At 59.9% G+C, this 26,471-nt stretch overlaps 2 protein-coding genes and 1 pseudogene across 4 annotated transcripts; 1 reads left to right on the forward strand and 2 right to left on the reverse strand.

Moving 5' to 3' along the window:
- Positions 1–99: 99 nt before the first annotated feature.
- Positions 100–6,727, reverse strand: ATG9B (autophagy related 9B; the record flags this gene model as incomplete). Its single annotated transcript, XM_082398763.1, has 11 exons — positions 100–351; positions 438–558; positions 1,146–1,242; positions 1,424–1,557; positions 1,723–1,959; positions 2,674–2,853; positions 3,033–3,186; positions 3,353–4,107; positions 5,635–5,776; positions 6,300–6,461; positions 6,648–6,727. Coding segments are annotated over 11 exons (2,190 nt in total), but the record flags the coding sequence as incomplete, so codon positions are not given.
- Positions 6,454–8,946, reverse strand: LOC309631883 (autophagy-related protein 9B pseudogene; annotated as a pseudogene). The gene is made up of 3 exons (XR_014249548.1): positions 8,931–8,946; positions 7,028–7,561; positions 6,454–6,901 (listed from the first exon to the last, which is right to left on the reverse strand). The product of XR_014249548.1 is annotated as an autophagy-related protein 9B pseudogene (transcript).
- An 823-nt stretch (positions 8,947–9,769) lies between these two features.
- Positions 9,770–26,417, forward strand: ABCB8 (ATP binding cassette subfamily B member 8). Of its 2 annotated transcripts, XM_082398887.1 has the most exons (16): positions 9,825–10,027; positions 13,645–13,957; positions 14,293–14,448; positions 14,525–14,619; positions 14,769–14,874; positions 15,747–15,908; positions 16,009–16,094; positions 16,220–16,317; positions 16,754–16,859; positions 20,102–20,135; positions 20,353–20,489; positions 20,684–20,778; positions 20,924–21,057; positions 21,768–21,915; positions 23,331–23,581; positions 24,258–26,417. In XM_082398887.1, exons 1-16 carry the CDS (start codon positions 9,933–9,935, stop codon positions 24,381–24,383), a joined length of 2,142 nt encoding a protein of 713 aa, XP_082255013.1. In that variant the 5' UTR covers positions 9,825–9,932; the 3' UTR covers positions 24,384–26,417. The 2 variants fall into 2 exon arrangements, with proteins under 2 accessions (XP_082255014.1, XP_082255013.1); XM_082398888.1 differs by lacking the exons at positions 23,331–23,581; positions 24,258–26,417 and having other exon boundaries at positions 9,770–10,027; positions 21,670–21,803.
- The last annotated feature ends 54 nt before the right edge of the window (positions 26,418–26,471 follow it).

The following is a 26,471-nucleotide window of genomic DNA, read 5'->3' on the forward strand; positions in this document are numbered from 1 at the left end:
CACTCTACCTCATCCGATCTCCTGTGGTTGGAGAAGAAGCCAGGGAACCTGGGGGAGGCAAAACTCTTGACAAGCAGTCCAGGGGTTTAGGTTCCAGAGATGACCATCCCCATCACCCCAAATTCCCACCATTGTTCCCATCACTCCGAGTCTGACTCCACCCAGTGTCCTACTCATTGCCCCGCCTCCACCCGTTAGACAATACTGAGCGTCAGCAGCCCTCTCAGTCGGTGCTAGTGGCCTGGCCAGGCTCCTTCTGGGTGTCTGTGGGCTCCTGAAACCCTCCAGGGAACAGATTCCAGGTCCTCTGGGTTCTCCACTGCTGTCTGGGGCTGGAAGCAGGACTGGAGCCTGGTGAGAAAAGCCATCAGCTGGGCAGTGCCATGATACCTGCGGTTCACCCGGGGTCTGTCCCCCGCACACCCTGAGCGCCTCACCACTGGACCAGGATGGCTTCTCCTCCTCCGGCGAGAGTGTCTGCAGCGGGCTGGACCAGGGCCTGGACAGGGAGGAGGCTGAAGCCTCGCCCCACAGTTCCTGCTGCTGCTGCCGATGGAGCTAAACGGAAAGGAGGAGAATGAGGGGCTCCCTCCGGCCCTGCAGCCTGAGGCCCAGCCCCCAGGCTCGGTGCAGAGGGTGCTGAAATCTCCTCCCCCACCCTCAGCTTAGAGCCTGTCCCTGGCTGGGCGGGGCTGTGGTTTGGTCGGAGTTTGCTCGCCTCACTCAGAGCAGAGCTGCGTTCCACCCCCAGCTCCACTGCCTGCCACCTGTGACCTCGAGCTGGTCGCTTCACTTCCCCTTAGGGCCCTCATCTGTCAAATGAGGACAAAGACTAGCCAGTGGGTGGGGCTGTTAAGAGGATTACAGGAGAGGAGTGCGAACAGCCGCGTGTCCTCAGCCGCGTGTCCTCGCGTCCTCGCCCAGTGTCCCTCGGGCACAAAACCTGCCACCTTTCTTTCCCTTTCTGCCCCCACGCCCTCCCTTCGCCTTGTCACCAAAAAGGGGCACCTCTTAGTTCCCCTCACCCTCTTCTGAACTGTGTTCTTTCCTGTTGGGTAATTCCTTACACTCCAGCCCCTCCACACGCTCCATTTTGTTCAGCTGCTTTCTCCCCGCATTTCTCTTTCTGGCACCCCTCTACTCACCTGGTGCAAGTAAATGGCGTGGAGACTCATGTCAGCAGACGCAAGCTCTGGGAGCTGGGCCAGCTTCTGGCCCCCAGTGCCTCCTGGGGACACACAGCTAGAACAGAGGGCACAGTGGATGAAAAAAAAGACATGTCCCCCGGTCCCCACATGCCCCAGGGAGGGCCAGGCTTCACCTCCCCTTCCTGATCACCCCCCCCACCATGCCCCTGCACCCTTCTCCTGGAGGATCAGCCCCATCAGCCCTGCTCCCTGCGTCTCAGGCCCCCACCCCTCACCTTGAGTCCTGGGTCATTCGGGAAATGGAGGCCAGGAGGCTGGCCGTGGCTGCAGCTGGGCAGGGGACTATGGGGCTCAGGTCCTGGGGGGGCCCGAGGGGCTGCATCGAGAGGTTGGCCGGGAAGGCCTCCTGCTGCGCGCAAGAGAAGAGAGGGTCAGAAGAGAGGACAGGAGGGGAGGCGGAGGTCTAAGGAAGGCAGGAGAGCAGGCTGTCAAGCCTCTTAATACAAGAGGTGAGGCAGAGGGAGGGGAGGGGCCGGGGGGTGAGGGCAGCAGGGCAGGCCAGGCTTCGACTCACCAGAGGGGAGGCAGAGTTGCTGAGGATCCCGGGGCTGGGGGGGCTGCGAACCGAGCTGGCGCCCCAGGCGGCCGCGTCTTGTTGCACCCGGCCTCGAAGGTGCCCCAGGAACTTGGAGCTGTGGCCTGGGGGGCACCATTGTGGATGAAGCAGGGAGAACCTCATCAGTGAGAGCTCAGTCTTCCCGTCCTCGGCACGCTCTGACAGTGAAGCCTCCGTCTGTCCCTCCGAGAGCCACTGAAAGCAACCACAGTCCTTCAGGTGCCGCCAACAGCACTTTTTTTTTTTTTTTTTTGGCCGTGCCACGTGGCTTGTGGGATCTCAGTTCCCCTACCAGGGATGGAACCCCGGCCCTGGCAGTGAAAGCGCCAAATCCTAACCACTAGGCCACCGGGGAACTCCCGTGAACACCACTTTTATAGCTGCAGTGGGTGCCCCCTGGGGTAGGCAGGACGGGAGACACTAGCCCCCCATTCCTTCTTTCCAGGTGAACTGGAAAGAATGGGGACTAGCTCAAGACCACCCAAAAACACAGCCGCAGAACTGCACCTGGGTCCAGACTCAGCACTAGGATGGGGCGTGACCTCAGTGTTTTGCCAAACCTGTGCGCACTGGATACCAGGGCTGGCCTGACTGCAGCCCCGTCCACTGACCGAGACGTTTCTCGGCCTCTCTGATGGTCTTCGTTCCCGTTTACAGGTGTTACGACATGCTGGGACCTCTGGCAGGGCTCTACACACGTCACCTCACGTAATCGTCCTAACAGTCCCACGCACTGGCTAGTCACTGTCTGCATTTGACAGATGAGGGCCCTAAGGGGAAGTGAAGCGACTAACTCGAGGTCACAGGTGGCAGGCAGTGGAGCTGGGGGTGGAACGCAGCTCTGCTCTGAGTGAGGCGAGCAAACTCCGACCAAACCACAGCCCCGCCCAGCCAGGGTCAGGCTCTCACCTGAGGGTGGCCGTGGCGCTTCACATCCATAAGGGCAAAGGAACAGATGTCCCCAACCCCGGCCACATCTACAGTGAACTGACGAAAAAAGTCAATAATCTCCAAGGCGCGAGGGCGAAACCAGAAGAGCAGAAACAGTGGGGTGAGGAGAGGCGACAGGAGCTCCTCCGCGAGGGAGACCTGGGGAAGCAGGGGTGAGGCTGGGAAGGGCTGCTGAGGGCAACCAAACTCGCCAAGCAGGAAACCTCCAACCCACTCATTCCCCGACGCCCGGGAGGGCCAGCCCTGAGCCCGTTTGTCCCCAGACGCCGCGGGCAGCCAAGCCTCCTCCGCAGCCCCGCTACGGGCGTGACCCTCACCGCTCGGTATTGCAACAGCCGCGCCATCTGCCGGTAAGCGCTGGTCCTGCCGGCAGGGCCGGTCTCCTCCGGGAGGTAGTGCATGTGCGCCAAGGCCGCCGGCAGCAGGATTTGCGGCGGACGCCCTTGGCCCTGCTCACCCGGAATGAAAGACCTAGAGGGCGGGATCGGGGTGGAGAAGGGGCCTGCCGTTCAGAGGATGCGCGGCTGGGATGCAGGGCTGGGGGGCCACTAGCGGTGGGAGGGGTAGGGGATGCGCGGGAGGCTCAGCCCCAGGACAGAGGAATGCCCCCTCCCCGGACATCTCCCCCCCATCGCACCTGGCCACGGTGGCCACGATCCCGAGCGCGGTCATGGCGGTGAGCACGTGCTCCACGGAGAGCACGTCCTCGTCGTAGACGGTGAGCACGAGCAGCGCGGCGAAGAGCGCGCCGGCGAAGAAGAGGAGCTGGCGGGCGAGCAGCGCGAGCAGGGGCGCGGGGGGCGCGGCGGCGCGCAGGAAGGCGGCGGCGGGGCAGTAGGCGCGGGCCAGGCGCGCGCGCAGCTCGTGCGGCAGCTCGTTGAAGTGGCGCAGCTGCAGGCGGGCCAGGCGGGACCAGCGGCGCGTCCCCAGCGCGCCGGACTCGCGCCGCAGCACCTCCGCGCGGCTGTAGAAGGCGTGCAGCAGCTGCCAGGCCAGCACCAGCGGGCTCAGCGCCAGGTTCACGGCCGCCAGCAGCAGCACCGTGCGCCGCCAGCGCGCGGCCAGGGCGGCCCGCCGGTCGCTGCGCTTGTAGGCGTCGGGCAGCTCCCAGCCGCCGCGGAAGAAGGAGAAGGGCCCGCGGAAGAGGAGCAGATCGACGTTGAGCGCCAGGCCGCGGCTGAGGAAGGCCGCGCTGCCTCCCCAGGGCACGGCGCAGCGGGCCGGCAGCAGGCCCTTGTTGGCCAGCGCCACCTGGTAGTTGGTGTAGCGCAGGATGCGGTGGTGGACGTCCAGCTCCGTCAGCGGCCTCGGCTGCACGCACAGCCCCCCGCTCCTCTGCAGCGCCAGGAGGCGGGACTGCACCTCTGCCCAGGGCACCGAGCTGAGCTCCTCCTGCGGAGAGGGGACGCCTGAGCGCCAGCCACCTGGATTCCTCTCCACGGCGATGCCCAAACTCCCCGTGACCAGAGATGCATCCCCGCCGTCCTCACCCAGTGTCTCTCGGGCACGAAAGCTGCCACCTTTTGCCTTCTGCCCCCTCGCCCTCCCTTCGCCTTGCCACCAACAAGGGGCACCTCTTAGTTCCCCACGTCCCCTTCTGAACTGTGTTCCTCAGGGCCCTGCCCCTCCTGAGGCCGTGAGTCATGTGCTTCCCAGGAACAGCTCATAAACCAAACTCTACAGGTATCTGAGCTCAGCTCCTTAAGAGCAGGTTTTCCTGGCCACCGCTCGCCCCCCCATGCCCACAGCCCTACACATGAAAGGTACATCACAGCTGCAGGCAACAAGGCAGTCTCTTGCCTGTTCCTAGGGTACCAGCCCGCTGGGCCCAGAAGCCCCCACACTTTTACCTCAGCATGCTTTGAGACACACACACACACACCCCGCCCCATCCCACTCCATCGGATTAACCTTCCCAAAACAATGGCCGTGTCCCCATCTGGGGTGGAGGCTGTCAGATCTCACTTGGAGCTCATCTGCAAACCTCATTTTCGCCCAGTTTCACCCAGCCTCCCCAGTCCAGCTTAGTCAAGTCCCTCCAGGCCAGCCTCTCCAGTCCATCCCAGGGTCTCCCTTTCCCCTGGAAGGAAGCGGGGAAAGAAGGAAGGAGAAAGAGAAGGGTCAGGCACCTCCTGGAGGAGCAGTGGTCCAGCTCCTGATCTTCCCTGCCTCCATCCCCAGCCCTCGCGGCTCTTCCCTGTGCTATGGCTTGTGCTTCCGTACTCAGGTGGGCTTTCGAGAACCTCTCCCCTTTGCTGCACAGGAGGGCTGTGTAAAAGGCTCTGCACTGCTGAGAGGAGCAAGGAGAGCCGGCTGCTGAAGGTAGCCTTTGCGCTGTGCCTTAAAGAAAGAACTTGGGTGCAGAGCCAGAAGGAGCAGGAGCAAGACGGAGAGGAAAGAGCGAAGCGTGACCAGGGACAGTGAAGGGGCCGACGAAGTAGCTTCCTGCAAACAGGGGCCAGAAAGTGGGGTGGGCTCACCGACAGGAGCCTGAACACTCAGTTGCAGGCTGGTGGGTCAGTCTCCTTACTGCTGCCCAAAGATGCTCATTGCTTCCCCTGCCTGGGGTTTGGAATGCCTCCCCACCTCCTAACCTTCCCAGCCCAACCCCAGTTCCTCCTGCTCTGTAAAGTCAGGTGACTGCCCTCCCTCTAAAGACCCATTGTTTGGACCACGAGCACGTGACTGTACCTCATCTTCCATAACCATCTACATCAACTACGCTCCACAACAGTAAGGACCTTGTGTTCTAAGGGGAGGTACCCCACTTCCTAACATTATTCGGGGCCAAGGGTAGGTGTCACTCAGGCCTTCTGCCCTCTCCCCAGTGGATCCTTCTGTCCGTACAGCCCCCTTACTCCTTCCCATCCTCTGCCCCCTGACATGGCACCCCTCCACAGACACGCTCACCCAACTCACTGAGGGCATGCACAGGGCCTCCCTGTAAAACACCCGGATGTCCCAGTAGCTGAAGAGTTTGCAGACCGAGCGAAGCAGCTGGAAGAGCCAGAAGGCAGCAGCCAGGATGAGCAGGAAGACCAGCAGGGGGCTGGAGCGGATCCTGTGCCGGGTGGGGCAGACAGAAGAGAGAAAGTAGGGGCCCGATGGCAAGGGAGACCAGGCTTGGGGAGCGATGGCGGTCCTGGAGAGGGGACCCAGCCAGGCCAGTGGTTCTCAAAGTGTGGGCCCTAGGGGGTCCCCAGACGCTTGTGAGTGTCTGCAAAGTCAAAACTTTTCGTATAATATTAAGGTTTTCTGCCATTTTCATTCGCATTCTCCCAAGAGTATACAGTGGCCTTTTCCAGAGGCTACGTGACATCATGGTCACAGTCGATGGAATGTGTGTTTGTACGTTCTTAGGTTTTAAAGCTGTTCTCAGCTTTAATCTCTAACAAGGTAAATATAGATAGGATTCTCATAAACAAAAGCTCTTGGGAGTTGGGTTCTCAATCAATTTTAAGTGTATTAAAGGTGGCCTGAGACTAAAAACTTGGAGAATGGCTGATCTAGACCAAGGAACAAAAGGAGGGGAGGCTTTTGTCGGTTGCTCTCCCCCGTCACCTCCCCCACCAGCTGTCACTCACCGCTGGGCACACTGGGATGAGGGTAGGATAGCATCTGACAAGGTCACTTTGCTGTGGAGCGACCCAGGTCTTGTTCGGTTTTTTGGTTGGTTGGCAAAGAGAACGCTGTAATCCACGCAGCGAAGAAGGAAGGTTGTGAAGGTGACAATGAAAATGAATTGCCTGGGACAGGAGGGAGTGCAGTGGTCAGGCCTGAGGGCTGGGAGGGCTCCTGCCCCAGCCTCCAGGCCCGCCCCGATTAACCCATCCTGCTGAGCCCCTGGGTTGCCTGGGAAGGCGCTGGCGGACTCAGCAGGCACTGCTGAGGAAGCAAGGGGAAGACCTTGGGGTCTGGGACAAGCATCTCACCCCAGCTGGAAGACATCCTCCAGCAGGATACAGGCAAAGCCACTCCTCTGGTGGTAGCTGTAGATGTGGCAGGGCGTCAAGAATTAAGCCTACGGCATGATGGGCCTTTCCTGAGGACGCCGACTCCTCAGCCCCCAAGTCCCCAACCCACTACACCCCTGTCTCCCTGCCTCCCGTGCCCCTTCTGCCAGGCAGAGCACAAAAGGATATCTTGGTGAAGAAGCTGTCCAGGTTCTGGACGTGGTGCCAGGAGCCTGGGCACAGAGGGGAGAGCGTTGGGACTCCCCTGACTCCGTGCCCTCAAGCCTCTGCCAGAGGCCCAGCCCGGGGGACACTCTGGAGCCCTGAGGCCCTCCCCAGCCCCACACCCGCCCGCTCACCTCGGAGCCCTTCAGGCACATGAAGCAGGGGCTGCTGTTCCTCCCCATGGAGGGCTGAATCTTGGGACCCCTCAGGATCACAGTCATCCAGCCGCTCATAAACCTGCTCAGGGACCAGAGGGCCTATCCGCAGCCCAGGAGGGTCCTGGGGGCATCGGCGTGGGGGAGGGGCAGAGTGGGACCCCCAGGAAGGGGGAGCAGAGATGGGCGTCATTGCGGGCCGGGGCTGCGTGGCGGGGGTAGCGGGAGTGGGGAGGGTACTAGAGCGAGGCTGAGAAGCCCCTGGGGCCTGCACCGCTGGGAAGGGGGGCCCCAGGGCTGAAGAAGGAGCTGAGGAAGGGGTGCTTTTTGTGTGAGGGGCAGGGGCCAGAGAGAAGATGGAGACCCTCCCTCCCCCAGGTCCCCGACCCGGAGGAGGAGGAGGAAGAGGAGGCAGTGGCACGGGGAGGAGGGGCAAGGATCCACGCCCCAGGTCTCCCCACCGCCCCAGCTGCCCCCTGGTCCGCACCCCACCCCACCCCCCCACCCATTTGCCTCACCATCAGGCCAGCGGCATCTCCTGAAAGCTTGGAAGGATGGGAGCTGCTGCTATTTCCGAAGAGGTCTGCGTTGCTGAGCGGGGATTTCAACAACCAGCACGGTGACAACAACAGCCCGGTGACTCAGTTGGGGGAGGCCTCAGGCGTCCCAACTCGCAGTCACCAGTCCGACCACTCACACCCCTTCCAGGGCAACCTGCTGCCAAACCTCTTAGGGCCCCACCTCCATGCCTGGCAGGGCAGTACCTTGAGAGACAGGAGCAGACAAGCAGCAGATGGAAGGAGATCCCCACGGTCCCACCTTCAGACCCCCCACGGACTTAAAGCGGGGAGGCCAGAGAGCAGCAGCCAAGAACAAAGACAGAAAGAATCCTAGTGAGGACTATAGGGCTACGGGGCCAAGATACACAGCTTTAGTTTCTTAAAACCTTATCTCAGAAAAAAACAAAACAACTTATCTCCCCTCCCTATATACACACACACAGAGTGATCAACAGAGAAACACTTTAAGACCAAAAACAAAAAGAAAAAAAGAAAATGAAAAAGGCTACACGTTTTGCTTGTACGACAGTGCTAAGGAATGGAAAAGGGGAGACTGTCTGACTTTGCAGCCAGGGTGGGGGAAACTGAGGAGTAGGAGCAAGTGAAGAGAGGAGAGGCAATTATTTTGGATGTGAGGTGGTTCTTGGAGCTTTCACAGTAGGAAAGTGGGGTTCCTCAGAAGCTCTATTATGTTTACTTATTTATCCTCTTGAAACCCTCTCTACCAAGTTCTGATCCAGTTTTGGGGGCCCCCTGAGAAGCATCAGGGCTGACCCAGCAGAGGGCAGCTGAAGGTCTGGAATTTGGAAGGGCAGGTAATTTGGATGCCCCAGGGATGAGCTGAGTTGAGTTCCTTGTTGCCACCTCAAGGAGGAGGCGGAGGCCCAGGCATCTGGTATGGTGGCTTGTCCAATGCCATTCCTGAGGCCCTGAATCATCAGGTTTCCTACTGAAGTCCATTCCTGAGGTGCTGACTCAGCCACCCAGGTGTCAGGGCCTCCAGGGCTTAAGCCCAAGTGCTGATGTAGGGACCAGTGTCCAAGACATGGAGACAGAGGAACAGGGTACATCCCAGATTGCCCACTGGAGGAACTTAGAGGAGGAACCTGTGCTTCCTTCCTGGGAGGGGAATTGTCATAGTAGCTCAGGACTTGCATAGCTTTATTCCCGAGCAGGAGGCAGAGCTATGAAAACAAGACTCCTGGTGCCCAAAATGGAATCCCACACTGCAGAGGGGCTAGGAAATTCCCATGATCTCTCTGAGACATCTGTCAAAATCAGATATGTGGGGTTTCCTCTGGTCTCTCCCCAACCTCACTCACCCTGATATTCCACCATACTCACTTTAGGACCCTCCCATACAGCCTCCTCACCCAGCCCAACCTCAGACTAATCCTGACACGTTTTCCTACCCAGTTTCACTCCAGATTCATCGATGAACAGCCTCCCTACCACCGGCCCCAATTCACGTCAATTTATTATTAAGGACACTTTTCCCTGCCAGGCATTTGGAGGGGAAGGAGGGGACGGATAAATGAGACAGAGCCACTACCCGAAAGGAAGTCACAGCCCAGTGGGGAGGCAGCTATGCAAACAAGTAATTACACAGAAGAAATAACTAAGAGCGAAACAGAGGTGTAAGAGCTGTGCGGTGGCAGCTTCAGGCACAGTCAGCCTAACTGCGGTAGGAAGGCATATGTGGGAGAGATGGATCTAGGGTCGCGCCAGCGGTTCTAAACCATTGAGTAGGGGCAGCTTATCAGAATCACCACGGTTTTTGTCCCCCCAAATATATGTGGCTGCCGTCCCCGGAGCTCTGACTCGCCTAGGAGAGCGGGTTGGGTGGCAAAGCACGTGCACATGTTTTGCAAAAACTCCAAACGATTTTTGTCCCTCAGTCGCCCAGAACCAGCGGTCTACACTCCCTGGAGACTCCGGAACATCTAGAGTCCGCTGGGAGCACCCATAAGAGAATGACCCGGAGGTCAGCAGCTGACGCGTTACTATGGATACCCCAGGGCGGGGGGACGCACTCTGCACACCCTCAAAACGTCACCCCATAGCCGACCCGGCCGGCCGGCACAGGGCAGGGCCCGCCCGGAACTGGGGGCGGGAGACAGGCGTCACTCTGCAATCACAGTTCCAGAAGGGGGGGCTAACAAGGTTTTCTCCAATCACAGCTTGCAATGAAATTGATGCTTCTTTCCACCAATCATCGCCGAGTCGCGAGGGGTTTGTCGGGATGGGGACCGGAGCCAACATGGAGCAGTCAGTGGAGTAAGAGTGAAGCTGCTGTTGCCGGATGCTCCTGTTCTCCCCCCACCATGTTGGTGCACTTATTTCGGGTCGGGATTCGGGGTAGCCCCGTCCCAGGCAAGCCGCTACTACCCCTCCGCTTCCAGACATTCTCGGCCGTCAGGTAAAAAGGGACAAACCTACTGGGAGCGCGGGCCATTGAGCCGCCGGCAGGGCGTGGGGACCGCCGGGAGATGGAGTCCCGGGCTCGCGCAAGGCCTGCTGGGAGTTGTAGGCCGGCCCGGCCCGGGGTTGAATGTCACTCCCCCGGGGATTGGCCTCAATTATTTACTGGGAGACCCAGGTGCCAGCAGGAGGCTCGGCGCGTCTGTATCTGCGTGTGGGCTGGACGGAGGGGGCGCTCTGGCCGGTGACCACGCTAGGTCTCCTCCCCACCAGCGGGCGCCGTGCTGCACAGGTGTCGGGCCCCCGTTTCCGGCCCCAGTCCTCGTTCTTGGAATTGGTCTGGCGATGTGGACAAAAATTATTAGTGTCCAGAGACATTTAGTATTGCTGTTGTTCCAAAGATTCAGTGTGAACTGAACAAAAATGGTTCCTAAATCGGGATACTCTCAGCAGAGATAGTCAATTTGGTAACGCGTATGTATGTGTTCTTGTATGGTCTACACACGTTGGTCTCGAGAGAAAGACACAGGTGGGAAACGAACATGTACCCTGAAACTGCCACTCCGCTGTAAATGCTTTATGAGAAGCGACTGATTCCTTTCTAATCCTGGAGTGAAGAACCCGAGAGCCAGGCAGGCAGCAGATTCGTAGGGGCGGGTGGATGTGGACTTGTGTCCTTTGGAAAACCCATCTGACTGATGGAGGGCGAGATGGGCGGAGCTGCAGTTAGAAGTACCGGTGCTGGGAAGTAATCCGCCAGTTCTTGGCAGTGACCAAGCACTGCTTAGACCTTAGTTTGGAGAAGATGAGAAAAGTTGGAAAGTGGCCATGGTAAATTATTAAAAGGCTTGAAAACAGTCCTTAGGAAAAGAGTAAGGGTGTCGATGTTTTTTAACTAGAGCGAAACTCCAGTAAAGACATCAAACAATGTTTTAGTATTTGTGTGTTCATAGTGTAGTGTTTTTAAAACGTCAGGTCACAACACAATAGATCATAAAGTGAATTTAGTGAGTCTGAATCATTTAAAAGTGAATATAATGGAATACATGTTAAAAACAAAGTAGGGGGACTTCTCTGGTGGCGCAGTGGTTAAGAATCCGCCTGCCAATGCAGGGGATATGGGTTTGATCCCTGGTCCGGAAAGATCCCACATGCCGCGGAGCAACTAAGCCCCTGCACCACAACTACTGAGCCTGCACTCTAGAGCCCATGAGCTACAACTACTGAGCCCACGTGCCACAACTCCTAAAGCCCGCACGCCTAGAGCCCATGCTCCGCAACAAGAGAAGCCACCTCAATGAGAAGCCTGCGCAGCACAAGGAAGAGTAACCCCCCGCTCGCCTCAGCTAGAGAAAGCCCACACACAGCAACGAAGACCCAATGCAGCCAAAAATAAATGAATCAATTAATTTTAAAAATTAGGGAGGGAATTCCCTGGTGGTCCAGTGGTTAGGACTTGGCGCTTTCGCTGCCGGGGCCCGGGTTTAATCCTTGGTGGGGAAACTAAGAACCCGCAAGCCACACAGGACAGCCCAAAAAAAATGAGGGGAAGTATTGTTTCGTGAAGCATTTCAGTTTTCTGTGACGTTGTGCTGGATCGCAACGTAAAACATATTTGTTACTGTTATCCACAGTAAGTCTAAAACCTTGCAAACGCTGCAGCAGCGAGTCAGGGCAGATTGTTCTGCATTTCTAATGAGAGCATGTGCTCAACAAACATAACCATTCGCTGAACACTGATATGTTCTGCTAAGAGCTCTGCTAAGTGCTGGGGATACAGTGGTGAATAAGATAGGGCTTCCCGCCGTCAAGGAATATATGGTCTAATGGGGAAGAGGGGCATTTACACAGGGCAGAAAGACATTGAGCTTCTCCGTTTATATTTTGGATAGATATAAAGTACACAGTGGAAGACAGGCAGGTGGATGGGGTCGGGGGAGGTGTAATATAGAGGTGGCAAGAAGCCAAGGCCTCCCTGAAACAAGGAAGGATGAGATGGAGTGTGCAGTTAGGAGGGTCTGGAAATATGAAAGACCATCATAGTAAAGAAGAAACCTTTCATCTATTTGTTTTTTAAAAGCCTCTCTTCATCAATAATCTCATTTGGATCTTTGATCGTCCTACCATATACTCTTGGCCAGATAATTTATGCTTCTAACAGCCCTCCCTATAGCCACTCCTGTCCTTCTCCAGCTCACTCCGCTCTGCTATGATCTTTAAAATGCAATTATGGGGACTTCCCTGGTGGTGCAGTGGTTAAGAATCTGCCTGCCAATGCAGGGGACATGGGTTCAATCCCTGGTCCGGGAAGATCCCACATGCTGCGGAGCAGCTAAGCCCGTGAGCCACAACTGCTGAGCCCGCGTGCCACAACTACTGAAGCCCACGCACCTAGAGCCCGTGTTCTGCAACAAGAGAAGCCACTGCAATGAGAAGCCCGCGCACTGCAAGGAAGAGTAGCCTCCGCTCGCAGCAGTGAAGACCCAACACAGCCAAAAATAAATTAAATAAATAAATTTAAAAAAAAATTTTTTTAATTAAAAAAAATGCAATTATGATTATGGTCCTCGTTGCCCTCTCAAGCCCAGGTGTTTTAAAAGGACGGTAATGACTCCCCCCACCCCACCCCCACCCTCCAGCCTCAGCAAGCTTTGTCGTTAGTTGTTTGTATCCACACACACACTAAAGCTTAACTACCACAGGGTAGTTACTTGGTCTGTACTGTTCGCCTCCTCTTTCTGTTCCTCAGAGCAGAGCACTGGTGCACAGTAGGCTGGCGGCCCTACGTTGCCATCTACAGGTACCGAAACTGCAGGAAAGGGGTGATCTTGGCCTATCCAAGATGACAAGATACGTTATTTGGATTTTATTTCTTTTTCTTCCTTCAGCTGACAGAGAGGGAGTCCGTCACCCTTTCCTTCCTTGCGTTGTCACATAAGCACTCAAGGCCAGGAAGGAGACGGGGCGATGGGATATATAATAAGCTTCCGACCAGTGGTCAGAGACTTGGGTCCAGTCCTGGCCCTGCCACACGTAACCCTGGGCTCATCACACGTGGCAGCAGAGGATGAGCCTGGACTCTGGAGTCAGACAGCAGGGTTCCTCTCTTGTCCTAGTTCTGTTGCTTGGGGACAAACGATTTCAGCTCTCAGCCCTGCAGGATTTTTTCATCTATCAAGTGAGAATACTGGCATCTTCCTCCCAGGGATGTGAGGATCAAACAGAGCGGACTGATGACTTGGCGAGGCGGGGGGCACTGTCCCGCTCTGAGCTGCATTCACTGGGAACTTCCGTGTTCTCCACTGTAAGAGGAGTGCTGTCCAGCTCTGAGGTCCTGTGATTCTGAGAGAGCAGGGGCTGGACATGGTCACTGGCTAGGGCCCGCCGTCTGAGAGACGAGCCAGGGAGAACACCTTTACCACTCGATTGCTTTCCACCGGGCGTGTTCATCTCAGAAACTGAGGTTGCTTAAGAGCCACCCTGAGAAGGGCAGGGTGGGCCGTCGGGAGAGGGGCTGCTGCTCTCCAGAGGGCGGAGCCGAGAGCTCGGCCGCTTTGTTGTTCAGCTGAGGGCCAGCTGGGCCCTCAAGCCCTCAGTGCCGTTCTCTCCCTGCAGGTCCCGCGATGGCCGCCCCAGCTCCTGCCTCCTCGGGGCCGTGGCCCGGCTGCGGGCCCAGCTCCGGGCCCGCCTCCCTCGGGCCCCCCCAGCTCCCGGCCGCAGCCCCTCTGCCTGGCGCTGGGTTGGGGCAGTCCTGCTGGGCCCCGTGGTCCTGAGTAAGTGCCCCCGCCGCGGCCTTGTGGCCCTCTGTGAGGCAGAAGCGGCCCCTCCGGCCCGCTCCGGACCCGGTGTCGTGGAGCCCCGCTTCAACTGGAAGCTCTTCTGGCAGTTTCTACGCCCCCATCTGCTGGTCCTGGGGGCAGCCGTCGTGGTGAGGTCTTCTCCCGCCCCACCCCACGCCGGGGACAGGGAAGAATCCAGCCAGGGGTTCGCGGAAGCCCCAGCCAGAGCCGCCTAGGGACAGCTTTCCTGCCTGGCCGAATCTCAGAGGAGACCTCGGGAAGCAGCGGAGCTGGGGGTCACCAGGAGGACCTGCACAGGGCAGCTGGGTGAACAGGGTCCAGGGGTCCCCGTGGGCTGGCAGCTGGGCTTTAACTCTCCGAGAGACACAGGAGCCCCCAGAGCATGGGCAGTAGTGGGAGAGGAAGGGCCAGGCGTAGGGAAGAGCATGGTCCCCCTGTAAACATCTGTCTCCCACCCCCGAAGCTGGCACTGGGCGCAGCACTGGTGAACGTGCAGATCCCGCTGCTGCTGGGTCAGCTGGTGGAGATCGTGGCCAAGTATACGAGGGACCACGTGGGCAGCTTCCTGACGGAGTCCCGGAGCCTCGGCACCCACCTGCTCATCCTCTACGGCCTCCAGGTACAGCAGAAGGGAGGGCCCGGGGGCCGCCAGAGGAGCCGCGCGGGCGCCCCTCAGAGCCTGGCCTCTCTTCCAGGGCCTGCTGACCTTCGGGTACCTGGTGCTGCTGTCCCGCGTCGGCGAGCGCGTGGCCGCGGACATGCGGAGGGCCCTCTTCAGCAACCTGCTCCGGTACTGCCAGCCTCGGGCCGTGGGGTGCAGTGGTGGCGGGGACCAAGGGGCCCTCGGGGGCTCTGGGTGAATGTCTAGGGGCGGGGCCTCATCCTGAGGTCGTGTCTCCCTCTTCTCCCCCACCCGCTGTCCCCGTGTCCCACCGCCAGACAAGACATTGCTTTCTTCGATGCTAAAAAGACAGGGCAGTTGGTAAGCCGATTGACGACTGACGTGCAGGAGTTTAAATCATCCTTCAAACTCGTCATCTCCCAGGTCAGCGCCCAGGTCCCCCCACGCTCCCTCACACGCGCATGCTCCCTAGTGCGGATGCAGCAGGCCGGTCCTGCCCAGCCCCCGCCCCGCCCCACCCTTGGGCCCTGCGCCCAGGCTCACCCCGAAGCGAGAAACCTGCTGTCTGGTGAGGGTGTGGGTGAGGGAAGAGGGAAGTTCACAGCAGGGAGGAGCCACGGCAGCGTCCAAGGTCAGGACAGGCTGTTTCTCTCCTGTTCTGAAATCCTACCTCCCCGGAAAACCTTCCCAAGAAGGAAGGCTCAGACAAGAGCCTTTCCTGACCCAGCTTGCCCAGAGCAGAATCACCACCTTGCCCCCGGAATGCCTGGCACGCTGACAGGAGAGGGAGCTATGGCTTTCTGCTCTATTCCTGATGTCCTCTCCTCTTCCCCCCACGTTGTCACTGACCCCTAGCCGTCCCTGGGTGGCATCACCAGGCAATTCTCTCTTTTTTTATTTTTTGGCCGCGCCTCATAGCTTGTGGGATCTTAGTTCCCCGACCAGGGGTTGAACCTGAGCCCCACAGTGAAAGTACCAAGTCCTAACCACTGGACGGCCAGGGAATTCCCCAGGCGATTCTCTTTCTGTTCAGTTTCTAGAGCAGAAGAGAATGAAAGTGGGATTTGTCCAGGGGGAGGACGCCTTGGTCCGCAGGCATTCTCACCCCGCCCCTTCATGCCAGCTCATCAGGAAGGGGTTACGCTCTGTGACCAGTGGACTGTCGGTTGGCCTCCAAGGGGTCAGACCTATGGCCTTGGCCTTGTGAGTGGAGAGCTAGCTGTAGCCAGCTGACTCTTGCTAAGCCCCCCACATCACGTTGCTGATGCCAGACAGCCTTCCTCTCCACTCCCCAGGGGCTGCGAAGCTGCACGCAGGTGGCCGGCTGCTTGGTGACCCTGTCCATGCTCTCCACGCGCCTCACCCTGCTGCTGATGGTGGCCACGCCTGCCCTGATGGGCGCCGGCACCCTGATGGGCTCAGCTCTCAGAAAATTGTCTCGCCAGTGTCAGGAGCAGGTACCAGAATTCCCGCCCGTCCTCCTCCTCTCTGCCCTGTACTCCTCTGTCACCCCTCCCTGTCTCCATCCTGGCTCCCTGACTCCTGGACTCCTCGCAGGTCGCCAGGGCAACGGCTGTGGCAGATGAGGCCCTGGGCAACGTCCGGACCGTGCGAGCCTTCGCCATGGAGCAGCGGGAAGAGGAGTGAGTGCCGGGCAGGGGTGGAGCCCAGAGCGGTGGCAGGGGGGCGGCCTCCCCAGATGCACCTCCCCCCGCCCCGCGTCCCAGCCTGCCTGCTTCCTGAGGGCTGGGCTCGGCTTCTGTCGCAGACTCTATGGAGCGGAGCTGGGGGGGTCCCGCTGTAAGGCGGAGGAGCTGGGCAGAGGCATCGCCTTGTTCCAGGGGCTCTCCAGTATCGCCTTCAACTGTGAGTGAGCGAGGACCCGCCGGGGGACCTGGGCTGTGGCTTGGGCTGAGCTCGGAGGAGCGAAGGACGGGCCCCAGCAGGGAGGGCGACGGGCAGCTCTCCACCTGCCCGAGGTCCTTCACATGTCTCTCGAGGGCCATTCAGCCGGTCTACGGAGGCTGCTGTCGCCGGCAGGCAGTGGGCAGGGAGGCCCAGTGTCACAGCCGAGCCGTGTACAGCGCGCTGCTGGGCCGCCCCCGAGGGAGCCGTGGAGGTGCCCCCAACCCACTCGTTGCCAGATGACAAGACAGAGGCAGAGACCAGTCAAGTGACTTACCTAAATTCCAGTCAGCTGGGAGCACCGCAGGGACTGCCAGAGGGGACCAACACGTGGGCCAGGCTCTGTCCTCCGCCCTCCGCTGCTTCCTCCTTGAACCCCTGTCCTTGCCCCACTCAGGCATGGTCTTGGGCACCCTGTGTATCGGGGGCTCCCTCGTGGCCGGACAGCAGCTGACGGGGGGAGACCTCATGTCCTTCCTGGTGGCCTCGCAGACAGTGCAGAGGTGAGTGTGGGGCCGTTCCCTTTCCTAAGGGGCCCAGCTGGGCCAGGGGCCGGGGGTGCCAGTCTGCTGCGGGGACAGCTACCGGGTCCCCCGGCGAAGCTCAGGGCTGGGGATGGGGAGCCCGTGCCTTCGTCCAGAGCCCGCTCGGGGCTCCCAGCAGCCCCTGCATCCTAACTCGCTGACCGCACACTCAGAAACGCAGTTGCCATCTTCACCTTCCAGACAGTTCTTCGATGAGCCTTTTTTTTTTCTTTTTTCTTTTCTTTTTTTCGGCCACACCGCATGACATGCGAGATCTTAGTCCCCCGACCAGGGATCAAACCCGTGCCCCCTGCAGTGGAAGCGCGGAGTCTTAACCACTGGACCGCCAGGGAAGTCCCAAGCCTTTTTTTTTTTTTTTTTTTTTTTTTTTTTTTGTGGCTGCGTTGGGTTTTCATTGCTGAGTGGGAGCTACTCTTAGTTGCGGTTCACAGGCTTCTCATTGCTGTGGCTTCTCTTGTTGTGGAGCACGGGCTCTAGGCGCGTGGGCTTCAGTAGTTGCGGCACGCAGGCTCAGTAGTTGTGGCTCACAGGCTCTAGAGCGCAGGCTCAGTAGTTGTGGCGCACAGACTTAGTTGCTCGGTGGCATGTGGGATCTTCCCAGACCAGGGCTCGAACCCGTGTCCCCTGCATTGGCAGGCGGATTCTTAACCACTGTGGCACCAGGGAAATCCCCCAAGGCTTTTTAAAAAATTTTTTGTAAAATACACATAACAGAATTTACCTTCTTAACTGTGTTTAAGTACACAGTTTTTGGTGGTTTTTTTTTTTTTTTTTTTTGGCCATGCCACACGGCGTGCAGGATCTTAGTTCCCTGACCAGGGTTCGAACCTGCATCCCCTACAGTGGAAGCTCAGAATCTTAACCACTGGACCACCAGGGAAGTCCCTAAGTACACAGTTTAGTAGCGTTATATACACTCACATCATTGTGCAGTCATCACCACTATCCATCTTCAGAATGTCTTCATTTTGCAAAACTTTAATGCTGCACCTATAGAACCCCCCTCCCCCCCTCCCGCGGCCCCAGGCAACCCCCATTCTGCTTTCTGTCTCTGAATCTGTCTGCTCTAGGTCCTCATCTAGGTGGGATCATACGGTATCTGTCCCCTTGTGACGGGCGTATTTCACTGAGCATGACCTCGCCCAGGTTGAGCCACTTTGGAGCAGGTGTCAGAACTGCCTTCCTTTTTGAGGCTGAATAGGACTCCATGTATGGATAGGCCACCTTTGACACGCTTTTTAAGAGCTGGCCTCCCACCCTCTGCCTGACCTTCCCCTGCACGTCCCACCCTGCTGGCTCACCGTGTCCACGGCTCCACCGGCCCCGTCTGCCCGCAGGCACCAGAGCTCCCCGCTGGCTCTGCCACACGAGTGCCCAGGGCAGGCCTCCTCCTCTCTCCTGTCCCTTCCAAGCTAAGTTCCTAGCAGCTTCTTCCGCTGTTTCTCCTCACTGTTTCCCCCCCATATACCAAAACACATAAAACATAAATACACGTTAGATAAACAATGACAGTAAACATGATAGAATAGATAATTGAAGAGTGAAGACCTGTGTTACCGGCCAACCACGTCCAGAAGATAGAACATCAGCTCAGATGCCCCTCTGGGTCCCTTCCTCGTCATTCCCAATGCCGATGGTCGTCGTGTCGTGGCTCTGCCCCGTGTCTTACCACCTGTGTCAGTGTCAGCCGTTTCTTCCAGAATCCCTCACCATCGGCCTTCTTATTATTGTCCTGGGCAGAATGGCGCTAAGCCGGAGGCAGGCAGGTAGAAAAGACTCCCTTTCTCAGCCCCAGACCCAGCATTCCCCAGAGACCAGATGCCACCCGTGTCTGCTCAGTGCTTCCTAATCTGGGCCCATTCAGACCCTCCCTGGTCCTGGGCAGCCTCACCCCTCCTTCCCGGAGGCCCAGGAACTGATCCCTGGTGGCCTTGGCACTAAGAGGGTCTGGCTGTACTGAGGTGGAACTTGGGCCGCCCCCTGCTGCCCCTCCCCCAGTGCTGACCTGGACGAACACCACTGGCTCCCTTCACGGTCACCCCACCGTGCTCCACGGGGCAGGGGCAGAAAGCCTCCCCCGGCGGAGGGCAGCCATCCGTCCCAGGCCTGGCCCCGCTCCCTCAGACGCGCCTTGCCCTGGGCCCCCTCCCCTTTATGGCCTGCGTCCAGACCCTTTCCTCTCCTCCCCGCTGCACTGCCTAGCCAGTTGGCAGAGCTGTGTCACAGACTTCAGAAAGCCTGTCTCGCAGGCTGCTAGGTGCTAGGTGGGGCGGCTTCCCCAGCCACAGGCCTCAGGCGCAGACTAACTTGCTGTCCTGCCTCTTCCTTCTCGGGAGGTTCTCCGGGCCGGTTCCTTGCGGGCTCCTCCCCCCTCCCCCACCCCCGGTGCTGGGAGAAGTGAGATCCTGGGGAGTCAGTCTTGCCTCTTCTTCTCTTCGAGAAGAACCCGCATGCACAATCGGAGACGCACAGTCATGGGCTGGCCTGGCCCGTGACTAAGCCGGGGGCTGGTGACTCAGGAGCAGTGACTCACCTTCCTCCCAGCAGCCGGCAGCCCCGGCAGCCCCGCACGGCGACGAGGAGGCGACCCACCGTCTGGACAGACAGACACTTGCCCCTCCGCTCACACAGGGCGGAGCCCGTGATGACATGTCTTGAGGGAATTTTGTCTGGGGTCCCCCCAGAGTTCCCCCTGTGGTCCAATGTCTTCTGTTTCCTTCTTTCTCTAGAAGGAGTAACATGGTTTTTTCCACCTTCATTAACCCTTGCTTCCCCCGGGAGTGGACAGCGCTAGGTCTGACCCCCTTGGTGGGCCTCACAGCCCCTCCCTGCAGGCTGCGGGCAGCGTGGAGTCCAGCCCCACCGCGCCCTGCGCCCTGCGCCTGCCTTCCCTGTTTCCTCCCTGGAGCCGGCCATCAGGTAGCTGATGACTGTCAGCCGCATCCGGGGCAGGAGGGAACGTGGCTCTGAAAGGGGAAGTTACTTGCCAGGTGACCTCCCGAGGGGTGCCGGATCCCAGGGCTCCTAAGGCCCCAGGTTTAGGGAATTACCTCTGCATTTGGCTTCCGGCCGCCTGTTTCCTCGCCTCACCGAACACGTCCCCCACGTGGCTGAGACCCAGACCTGCCCCTCTGGCGCCGGCCCGCCTTGTCTCAGGCTCTCCTCGTCCCCCTCTTTCAACACTCCTCTTTTACTCGCAGGTCCATGGCCAACCTCTCTGTCCTGTTTGGTCAGGTGAGTGGCAGAGTTGGGTGGGTCCAAGGATGTGGACACAGCACCTGGGCTGGAGTCCCGTCAGCCACTGATGTCACTTGTGTGCCGTGGGAATTGGGTGTCGGGCGGAGGGGATACCGCAAGCCCCTCCCCCGCCGCCAAGTGGGAGTCCAGAAGATGCTGCCCATTCCCTGGGACCCCCTGCCTCCCTCACGCAGACTTTAACCCCCCTCCCCAGGTGGTGCGGGGCCTCAGTGCAGGCACCCGGGTCTTCGAGTACATGACCCTGAGCCCGTGCATCCCGCTGTCCGGGGGCCACTGCATCCCCAGGGAGCACCTGCGCGGCTCCATCACCTTTCACAACGTCTGCTTCAGGTCAGCATCAGTGGCGGGCGCAGGGGTGGTTCTCTCCGGGTTGAGGGCGGGAGAGGGAGCCTGTCTGGGGACCTGTGGGTCAATGTCTCCCTCTAAGTAAGCCCCCCTCGGGGGTGCAGGGAGACTTTGGGAGGGACCCGGGCAACAAGGGGCCGGGAACCCGGTCTGACTGAGGGTCTCTTGGCTCCTCCCAGCTACCCCTGCCGCCCTGGCTTCCACGTGCTCAGAGACTTCACCCTCACGCTGCCCCCGGGCAAGATCGTGGCCCTGGTGGGCCAGTCCGGGGGAGGTAAGAGGAGCCCGCCACCCTCCCACCTGTGACTTCTCCCTGTGGGAGCCACTCAGTGTGGAAGGAGGGGCCCCTCCACTGCCACCGGGGGCGTCCCTCTCCCGGAACACACTCCAGAAACCCATGCCCCCTCCCGAACCTCCAGGAAAGACCACCGTGGCTTCCCTGCTTGAGCGCTTCTACGACCCCACGGCGGGCACGGTGACGCTGGATGGGCAGGACCTGCGCACCCTCGACCCCTCCTGGCTCCGGGGTCAGGTCATCGGCTTCATCAGCCAGGTGCCTGCTTCTCTCAGTCCCTGCGGCCTGGGCCCCTTCCCCTTCCCAGCCCCGTCACCTGCTGCCCTCCTGGGGGCACTGGGGGGCGAGCTGGCTCTCTTTCACTGGTCCCCGGCATTCACTGGGGTCCCAACGACTGCAGCTCTGCCCTTGGAACTCTGTTCCTCAACGTAAAAGGTCTAAGCAGGTGGAAATGGGGTTGCCGTTTTAGGATCCCTGGGTTCTGTGGTGTCCAAAAGGTCTGGACACCACACGGTGTTGCCGGGCACTGCTGGTGGCTCACCCACCCACTAAGCAAGGCCCCGCAGCCCCGCTCTGAAGCTCTCAGCCCCACTGCTTTCCCAGCGAGGGTCCACCTCCCCCCACCCCCCAAGTGTGGATAGAGGGCGCCCTTTTGGCAGGAGAAAGCCAAATTGTAAAACCCTTCCCTGCCCATCTCCCCAGAGAGGAGGGACCCTGCCGGGCCAGCTGGCCTTGCTCTCCCAGCCGCCTTCCCGCTCCCCTTCCCGAGGGGCTCCGTGCCATGCAGGAGCTCGGCTTCTCCCCCCTTTGATGGACCTCTCTGTCTGTGTTTGACCTGTAACTTTGAACTGCCCCTACCTGCCCTCCAAGTGGTCCTGTTCTGGCCGAAACAGCCTCTCCTGATGCGCCCCTCAGGGGTTCAGGACAAAATCAATGTTTCCGATGGACCCTCCACCTCCCACCCCCAGGAGCCAGTCCTGTTCGGAACAACGATCATGGAGAACATCCGTTTCGGGAAGCTGGACGCCTCTGACGAAGAGGTTTACGCAGCTGCCCGGGAAGCCAACGCACATGAGTTCATCACCAGCTTCCCCGAGGGCTACAACACCGTCGTGGGTGAGTTCAGAGAAAGCATCCTGCTGGGGTCCGCGGGGCCCACGTGCAAGGCTGGGATCCGGGGGGCAGGAACACAGGCACGGCATCGGGGAAGACCAGACAACAACCATGGCCGAGTGGGTCAGAGACGACTCTGTGGGGACAGGGGAGACAGGGCCCATGCAGTTCAGGCACAACCAGGCTGCAGGGACGGGAGCGTGACGGAGGGCAGGGGCGCGAGTGCTCCGTGACGTGGGGACTCTTCAGAGCTCACCACGTCAGCTCCCAAGACCTGACCAGAAGCAAGGGGGTGTTACCTCCTTGTAATTGTTTATCCTTCTGTATCCTTTTATCCTTCAACGAAAGGTGCTCCCCCTGGTTATCCATAGGGATGGATTTGGTTGAGCAAGTCTGTCTTCCGACTTACCCAGAAGAGGGCTCTGGTGGTTCTGGAACATTGCAATACTGTAGCATCACGCTGGAGTCTTCATAGTGCGGCTTGCACTTTGTGTGTTCATCTCAGAGGTCTTTTTTTTCAGCCTTTGGGCTCATGTTTATCGTCCAGAGTCTCTTGGCTCTGTTGCAGAATGTTCCAGCATATCTCACGGCACAGGCATATCCAAGGTTCTCAAATCTTCTCGAAACCTAGTCCTGAGTCTGGCTGAGCTTAGCCTTCCTAGTGGTGCCCCCTCTGTGGGTAGCCGTCCTTCGTGTCCCGTGTTACTCACTGCTCGGATTCCTGTGGACCCCGCCCTGACTGGGAGCCGGGCCCACTCCTCTCGGGCACGCTCCTTGTACCCCCGACCCAGTGCACTCGCGGGCTTGTCCGGGGCTGCAGACTGCCCTCCCGCTCTGTGACTGCAGAGTCACCTGAGGCTCTTTTTGGCAACCACGCTGCCACCTCTGCTGTTCTCTGTGGGCATTTTGGACCCCAGGTATGGTCTTCCCAGAATGCCCAGGTGGGTTTTGAATCCCACTGTTCTGCCACCCCCTACCCCACCGCAGGAGTCACATCTGGATCCTGGATGTCCCCACAGCAGCAGAGACCCCGGAGGCCAGGAGAAGGCGGCTAGCGCTGCTGGGCCAGGGCGGGGGGTGGGACCCAGGCCCGTCATGGCTCCGAGCCCCTGCCCTGGTGCGTGGGTGGAGCCCAGCGACACCTCTGGGCATCACTGAGCCCCGTTGCGTGCGCGACCCCTGTCATCGTGTGAGCGCGTGTGCACGTGTGCACGTTTGCACGGGGATACGGGATCGGGTTGCTGCCAGGCGTCACCCCTGCCCTCAGAGAGGCAGGACGAATGCGCACGGGGCCAGGGCAGGGCCCTGAGGGGCCAGATGGGAAGTGCCAGGCGGCCCCGGTGGCCATCTGCAGGGCCGCCCCCAAGTGCAGAGCTGAGCGCCCCTTCAGGCCCCCGCCCTATCCCCTTCCTCCCCAGGCGAGCGGGGTGCAACCCTGTCTGGTGGCCAGAAGCAGCGCCTGGCCATCGCCCGAGCCCTCGTCAAGCAGCCCTCAGTGCTGATCCTGGATGAGGCGACCAGCGCACTGGACTCGGAGTCTGAGAGGCTTGTGCAGGAGGCCCTGGACCGCGCCAGCGCCGGCCGCACCGTGCTGGTCATCGCCCACCGGCTCAGCACCGTGCGTGGGGCCCACCAGATCGTCGTCCTGGCCCATGGCCGGGTCTGCGAGGTCAGCTGGGGCCCCGGGAGCAGGGCGGTGGGCTGGCACGGCTTCAGCCACGGACACAGCGGAACGGGTGGCTCAGCCGGGCTGTGTGAGGGTCTGGCCTGGCCCTGGGCCTGGGGCTCATAGTCTGAAAGCAGCACCCATGTGGATTCAGGAGTTCTGCCCTTAGATAAGCCCTGGCCTCTCGGGGCCCCAGCTTCTTTCTCTGTCCCCTGGGGCGGGGCGGTGAGTAGAGCTGCAGCGTGGCTCCCAGGGTCAAAGGGGAAAGTTCTCGGAGAGGCGTTCGCTGCTGCGGGAGGGGCCCAGGGGCTGAGGCACAGAAGAGGCCGCACCAGGGACCCTGATCAGGGCCCAGGCAGGAGCAGCACCCCAGAGGCTGGGCCTGCAGCAGGGCTCGGGGGCTGTATGGGGCCCGGCTCACAGCCCCCTGGCCACTCGCACTGGGCCCTGTAAGAAAGACAGGGGCACCCAGATGCTCTTCCACGATCCAGCTAAGCTGACAAATGCAGATGCGCCAGTGGCGATCCGCACTCAGCTGTGCTTTGGTTTCACACTCTCCTCAGGACTGACAGTGGCTTAGGCGAAGCCGTGCCCAACGGCTCATGAGAAGCTGGCCCTCCGAGGGCTCTGAACTCCGAGCTGGGTTGGGGTGACCGTCTGCCCTCCTTCCTCTCTCCAGGTGGGGACCCATGAGGAGCTCCTAAAGAAGGGCAGGCTCTATTCGGAGCTCATCCGGAGACAGGCCCTAGATGCCCCGCCTCCGGAGACGCCCAGGGGCCCCGGGAAGCAGCACCCCAAGTCCTGAGAGGTCTGGTCACCGCCGAGCATCCGTGCCCAGGGCCAGGGCCCAGCTCGGGGGGGATCCCGGGGACCGAGCCCCCAGGAGGGCCAGCACGCTGGGGTGGGGGCCATTGCTCCCCCTGCTCGCAGCGAAAGCCGGGCCAGGCGCCGGGCTGGGAGGAGGTTGGGCGCGCTTCTCCTGCTGCTGCGCCCCTCCTGCCAGAGCTGAGAGTCCTTGGGCTGCACAGCGGGCCCCTGCTCTGTTCCCTTCCTCTGCCAAGCCCTCCCCGACCCCTCTCCCAACCCTGCCGAGTCTCCCCCTGTACCCGACAGGCTAAAGGTGTGCAGGCCGCAGCTGCAGGGAATTTTCACAAGTCAGCATCGGGGGTGGGAGCAGGGACTCACCCCAGGATTCGTCCCACACCTGCACCAGGACCTCAGCCTCCTCCACTGACTCCCGACAGGCCTCTCGGGGCCCTGCGAGAAGGCGCCCACCCGCTGAGCCAACCCTTCAAACCCTCAGCCCACATCTTGGGAACAACTTCCCTTCCTTCTCCTTGCTCCTTTACACAGTCCTTTCTCTAGATTTTGCCCTCCCCCCGTCTAAACGGGACGGGTGCCTAACAGGCCCCCTGGCTTTTGGGGAGGGAGTGGGGGGGCGGGCAGCTGTGGTCTGATCCACAAGAGGTTCTGCCCCGGCCCCGTGCGCCTCGAGCCCGTCACCTGGTGAGATTGTGGACCGCCACCCTCTGTGTGAGGACACTTACCTCTGAAAGGGACAGAAGAGGACATGCACCCCAAACTCCAGCCACGGGGGACATTCAGTGCTAACAGTCACCACACCACTAAGGAGCAGCTGGTGCTAAGCTCCTTGGGCTGACAATACAAAATCAGTCCGACAGGCAGCAGTCACTGCCAGACCAGCCTCCCGGCGTGGTCAGAGAGGCTCCCTGGAGCAGGTGGGACCAGAGCCTCACTTTGAAAGAGGATAGGCCAGCTGCCCGGGTGGCACAAGCCTGTGACTCCAAAGCTGTGAATGGGGTGGGGCTGGACCTTTGTCCGCTTCTGGGGACCTAAGAGCAGCCAGGGTTTGCCCCCAGCCCTGGTCAGCTCCTAGAACCGGGCACCCCTCCTGCCTTGGTTCTGCTTGTGTCACGTCCCACCAGGAAACCTTCCCCCTTCACAGCCACGTCTGGGCTGAGGACTCCATCATGAGTCCTGCGCCCTGGCTTGAGGAAGAGGGGCCGCCCGTGCTGGACCTTCAAGGCCAGCCAGACCTTTTGGATTTATCCCGTGGCATAGAAGGACGATGCCATGTTTCAGGGGTTGGCAGGAGGTGCAGGGGCAGCTGTGGCTGGAGGCCAGCCTGGAGGAGGCTGCAGCGGCTCAAGTGTGAGTGCAGGAGCTGGGGTGAGAGTCCCCACAGCCTCTTCTGGGTGTGGTTTAGGACCAGGTGCTACTTTAGGGAAATATCCCTAAATATCCCAGGGCCAAAGCCACCCTGGTTTGATGCCCTGCTTTCTTACTGATGAGAGGTCGCACCCAAGGGCAGGCTCGGCCCGGGAAGCAGAGCACGGGCTAGCTCCGGGTTACTTTGCCACTAAACGCCTCCCTAGTGAGGGCAGCCAAGGGCAGGCCTCAACTCCCCGGCCAAGTCCACACTGGCCTGCCTGGCCCCTCCCGGCCGAGGCCAGCTCGTGCTCTACCAGCACCAGCCGCAGCCTCCAGCCACCCAGACGTCTCCTGACACCAGATTCCAGGTCTCTCCTTACCTCTGCAGGGTGGCCTCTCCAAATCCTGCCCCCCCCAATCCCCTCTTTAGGGAAGTAGTGAGATCCATGGCGAGCCCTGAGCTGGAAGGCCCTGTGGTCAGCTGCACACTTGTTCTGTAGCCTTAACCTCAACCTTGGCTCCTGCAGCTATTCCACGCGGATCGTAAACCTAGCTGTGCTTAATTTCGAGAGCTTCTTTTAGTTTAATTAGAATAATCGGTGGTAAAGTACTTAGCCTCAGAAGCTGGTGACATCTGTGCAATAAACCATGTTATTCACTCCTTCAAGGTGTGTGTTCATTAAGCACCTGCTGTGTGCCGCCCTGTCTGCCGGGGTTGGGG

This window comes from Balaenoptera borealis (genome assembly GCF_965194805.1).
Source record: "Balaenoptera borealis genome assembly, chromosome: 7".
NCBI classification, from domain to species: Eukaryota; Metazoa; Chordata; class Mammalia; order Artiodactyla; family Balaenopteridae; genus Balaenoptera; species Balaenoptera borealis.